Source organism: Limulus polyphemus, unplaced genomic scaffold (genome assembly GCF_000517525.1).
Source record: "Limulus polyphemus unplaced genomic scaffold, Limulus_polyphemus-2.1.2 Scaffold4890, whole genome shotgun sequence".
Classification (NCBI taxonomy): Eukaryota; Metazoa; Arthropoda; class Merostomata; order Xiphosura; family Limulidae; genus Limulus; species Limulus polyphemus.
The window spans coordinates 12,966-18,025 of record NW_013670500.1 but is presented as its reverse complement, the minus strand read 5'-3'; the positions used below and the strand labels follow the sequence as shown (position 1 = coordinate 18,025).

The following is a 5,060-nucleotide window of genomic DNA, read 5'->3' as shown; positions in this document are numbered from 1 at the left end:
AATTATTTTTGTGACATTAATAAATTTAATTGTAATTTGGATTAGCTCAGTCAATTTGACCGACCACGTGACCTTTTTTTTTGTACTCGTTTAAGGTCTTTATAGATTTAATACTTCACGATACTTGGTAGTCTTTCAGTTAACATTACAAGTCTTTCACAAACAAAAAATCGTATTTTTTAGTCAAGTATTTTGAGTAAAATACAATACAGATTTTTCCATGAATATATTGAGTATTTGTTTTGAATAGTCTGTGTGCGAAGTAATTTTCATGTTAAAATTAAAAATACTATTCCTCATCTCAAATGTTTTTTCTCTACCCTATCTTAAAATGGGATTGGCCAATTCGACCGACCTCGTAACCGCCAAAAAAAAAGAGAAAAGAAATAAAACTAAATTACCTTTTTTTTTCTTTCTAGAATGACTTCAAATTGTAACATGAAACTACATTCGTTTATCCTAAGTAGCTCTAAGTTCGTAACATTGTATATCTATTTATAATTAAATTTTGTTTTATTGCCCTTTGAACCATGTCTAACTACTATGTTGTCTACTTGGAGTTATGATGTTGTTACTGTTTATGTCTATTTAAATATCAATAAATTAATGGATTCGTACACCTGTCACTATATGTTTTTTAGAGAATATAATTGGACCAGTGTTTTACATTTTTCATCGAACTTATAAAATATTCAATCCACTATTATTTAGGCCACAAAGTCTTAATATCACAGTATTACGAACATCTTTCTAATACAGGCATGTCCGTTTTTCCTTCTGTTGTGACTTATGTAATAGTTAAGTGTAGTTTTTATATGAAAGCAACAGAAAGTAAACTTACCAGTTTCACACAGATGATAAACGGTGGCTTGCCCTCGGTAAAATGAATAATAGGAATTCTTGGCTTTGGAATTTCCTAGAGGGAAAACTTAAAATGTGATATATACAGTGTACATATTCTAAACAGATAAAAATTGCATTAACTTCCGAATTGTATATATATGTAAAAAACAGCAGTAACAACAGATGTAACTTGGAATCAGAATAACTTCCAAGCTTTACTTTCCTCCGAGTTTAACAGCTTTTGGAAAATATTACCTCTCATAGAAAATTCCTGCAGAGTATGAGTTAGACAGTATCTAGTGTTACTTTTTTTACCAAAATAATTTTTATTCTAAACCATAATAGGATTACCTTAGCTGCATCGAAAGATTCACACCCAAGATATATGGAAACAGATCACAAAATTAATGTATAATCTAATCCTGTATTTGGAGAGATAAAAACATAACGACTTCTTTAATTTCACGTTTGAAAAGACTAGTAGAAGATGAGCCACTCTATCGTGTGCTGCGAGTTCTTGATTATCACCCTTACGAGTGGTTATATGAATCAATAATTAAAACCTTCACTAACATAATTCTTTTGTAATAAGTTACTGACTGATTATGACGTACAAGTATTGAAAAAATTAAATCAACCAAGAAATAAAAACAATTATAATGACGTTTATTTTACATCTTCGATTAGTCGAATGCTTTAACTCAATGATGAGAGTATTTTAAATTATATTACCAGAATTGATCTGATAACTTATTTAACAGTTTTACTGCTATCATTTGAAAAGTAATAATTTCTAGGTTGTGAATTTAGAGTTCAAGTCCAAAAAAATGAGGAATGAAAATCAGATTAGGAGAATTAAATGCAGTTTTTACTTCTAATACATTATGCCTTTCAGTGATATAAAAAGAAATATATAGTTAACAGCACAGGTGACAAAGAATAGGTTAAACAACAGCCATTTTTTTAATTTTAAGAGGGTGACGTTTTGGGCTAGTGCTCTTTGTCAGATCGTACAGCTTACAACAACTGTACGATCTGACAAAGAGCGCTAGCTCAAAATGTCATCCTCTTAAAATAAATATATAAAAAAAAACTTGACAACTGTTTAACCTATTATTTAATATAAATGTATTTCAGTGATGCCTGTAAGATACCATGTACAAGTATAATACCTGGGGTGTGATTTTTTTTCCCGATTCTTGCAAACCACTAACGTACCTTTGATTCTTCGTGTATGTAAATACCCTTTTTGATCTTCTTTTCATCCACATCACAGAAAGCTGTAACCTGTAACAGGTCCAATAAGAAGTTTGCTGTAAGGTAGTATGTAATGTATCTAGCAACATGTTGACTAAATCTGTTTTTATGGTGTTTATATTTTGATACAGAGTTTAGATTACACACTGGGCTTAAGGTGTTTTTATCTAAAGTTTATATAAAGCATGGAGTCTAGAAGACTGTATAAAAACATTTCCATGGTATTTTGGTCACGTGGTTTTACAAAAACAAGTTAGTGAATGTCTGCTACTCTTTACACAGCTTGTAGCTGTAGACTTTGATTAAAAAATATATAACGGATCTTTTAAGTAATATTAACAAAACATCGAAAATACAGAACATTGGGTGAATCTGTAAACATGGTAATGGTATTAATACAGCCTTTAATAAAATATAAGACTATACAAAGAAAAATGATCCTAGTTTCCACTATAAATAGTAATAACTAACAGGTTCTTCAAATATACAATAGATGGTTATTATCTAAAAGAAAACCCTCAATGTATATTCACCTTATAGAATGTTATAAACACATACTGCAGTGACAGTAATGCTATTTCTTTAAAAATACTCTACACAGTTCATATTTCAACGTATAACTTGTTACCTTTCAAGTATATAAACAGTCAAGAAAGAGTAGAAACTTAGAATTGTATAAGGACAAAAAATCAAAGTTATAAACCTTTGACTGATTGGCTGATGTCAAAGAGCGAAATAATTTTCTTCCTTGTTTTCCTGCGTTCCATATTGTAAAGTTTTGCCACTTGGCTAGAACACGCTCTTCAAATTCTCCGACACGAATGTTCCAAATGGTGTCTCTAAAATAGCAATCAGAAACAGCTCCTAAGTATGCTTGATAAAAACCAAAATTTAGCCTAATACTGGTTCCTTTCAAACAAATTTAAAAATCTCAATTTTTAGAGAATGGATGTTTTTTTTTTGTTCTTGGCAAGCTACCCGATAGCCTAAGATTGAAACTGTTGAATTGATGTTATTACTTTTCTAACATTTGTAAGATATAAAACATAAATCAATGACACAAAACTGAGATTACAAACAAACACATTAACCACACATATATAAAATACAATAACAAAGTATACTATTTATGGCTTGGAAGGAAATATTTTTACTGACACCTAAGCATACAACTGCACTTTATAATATTAAATTGGAATTATCAATATCGAGATTAAAATGTACAAATATTCATTGACCTTTACGTAAATAATTTTGTGATGTGGCTATACAAAATATTTTTGCATTTAATACGAATATACTACAAAATCTAAATGATCGCACCTTAATATCGACACGAGTAACATTTAAATTACAACAAGTTTGGTGGTGTAGAACGCCTCTGGTGACAGAGCACAACGTTTGGTCATCGAGTGAAAGGTCTAGAAAGAAGTATTTGTTTGTAATTAAGCACAAACCTACACAATGGGCTATCTGTGCTCTGCCCACCACGGGTATCGAAACCCGGATTCTAGCGTTGTAAATCCGCAGACATACCGCTGTGCCACTGGAGGGCTTGTCTATGCTGTTTGTTTGTAATTAAGCACAAAGCTACACAATGGGCTATCTGTGCTCTGCCCACCACGGATATCGAAACCCGGATTCTTGCGTTGTAAGACCGCAGACATACTGTTGTGCCACTGGGGGCTAGAAGGAAGTAGCAAACAACAAGTAAGGGAATGGTGAAATGCTATTCCAGACACTCTTCCTACTGGCCAGTACAGAACAATGTGCTTTAAATTATTATCAACGTTATTGTGATGTTATGAAAGTACTAAAGATTATAAATGCATAATGACTTGGTGTTGAACAAATCATATGCCTTCCAAATATTCACCAAAGTTACATTGAAATATAAATTCATTCTGACCTATTTGTACACTGTTCTCATATAATGTGGTGTACCAGTTTCTAATCCTAAAACTACCTTAAAAATTCAGATAATATTAAGAATGAAACACAAAATATACTTTTTTTTTTACCCATCACATTTTGTTCTTACTAAATATAAAGTATATAAATATATTAAATAATAACATTTTATGTTTATAAATATATTCTCAGTGGTAAATTTAATGTTATACCAGACACGTGAGTATGTTTAAGTTTTGGAAATCCAACACACACTTTTTTTATTATGGCAAGCTACTACAATTTGAACCCACTGGAGTTAAAGCTCATGTCGTCCAGAAGATTTTGAATCTGTTAACGGATCAGTCTATCAGGCTTCAAACATAAACTGACCATTGGTCAGATGACATACTCTAAAATTGCTCGAAAAAAATCTCACCTACTCGGATACAGAAAATGTTGTGGCCTGAAGATGGTAGCGATAAGTGAGCAAATCCTCATCAATTCGATGTACTTTTCCTCCGTTTCGCAGATGTGAGAAGAAGAAAAGGAGATCTTCTGGTGTACCCTACAAAGGATAGGCACTAAAGACACTGACTCAACACTTTTTTTACTTCATTTTTACGAATAACTGCTAAAATTTCACTAGAAAAATAAAGAACATACATTACTTGTTATAAGAGAACTGTTTTAACTCACCGAATATCAATGTTGATTAATACCATAGTACTTCTAATCTATTGTTTGTCCAATTGTCTGGGACAAGTGAAACTATCATTTCAACAACTGAACTTCTACAAGTAGTTGTTCAATTTAATAGTTGGGAATTATTTGGTTTAGTTCTCATTCTTGCACATTTTTCCTTATAAAACTTAATTTTCCTGTTTCATCTGCTGTGCCATGTTTACCGTCGACAATTTCTCAATAAGAAAGAAATCAGAAAATGCAGAAAGTTAGAGGGGTTATGAGAAGAAATGGAGGATAGTATTAGAAACCAGAGTCGAATGAACCGACAGATGGATTGTCAAAAATGTAAAGAAAATGCACGAGTAACCACATTTTGTCAGGCA

General features: G+C 31.6%; 1 protein-coding gene across 1 annotated transcript in view; it reads right to left on the bottom strand.

Annotated features, from left to right (window-relative positions):
* Positions 1 to 603: 603 nt before the first annotated feature.
* The window catches only part of LOC106471830 (UDP-GlcNAc:betaGal beta-1,3-N-acetylglucosaminyltransferase-like protein 1), a gene marked incomplete at its 5' end in the record, with an annotated part of 10,178 nt that continues 5,721 nt past the window's right edge, over positions 604 to 5,060 (bottom strand). The window contains 5 exons of the mRNA XM_013932449.2: positions 604 to 626; positions 838 to 916; positions 2,062 to 2,130; positions 2,804 to 2,939; positions 4,434 to 4,558. Coding sequence (XP_013787903.2) covers positions 604 to 626; positions 838 to 916; positions 2,062 to 2,130; positions 2,804 to 2,939; positions 4,434 to 4,558 — 432 coding nt within the window. The remainder of the gene's footprint in view (positions 627 to 837; positions 917 to 2,061; positions 2,131 to 2,803; positions 2,940 to 4,433; positions 4,559 to 5,060) is intronic.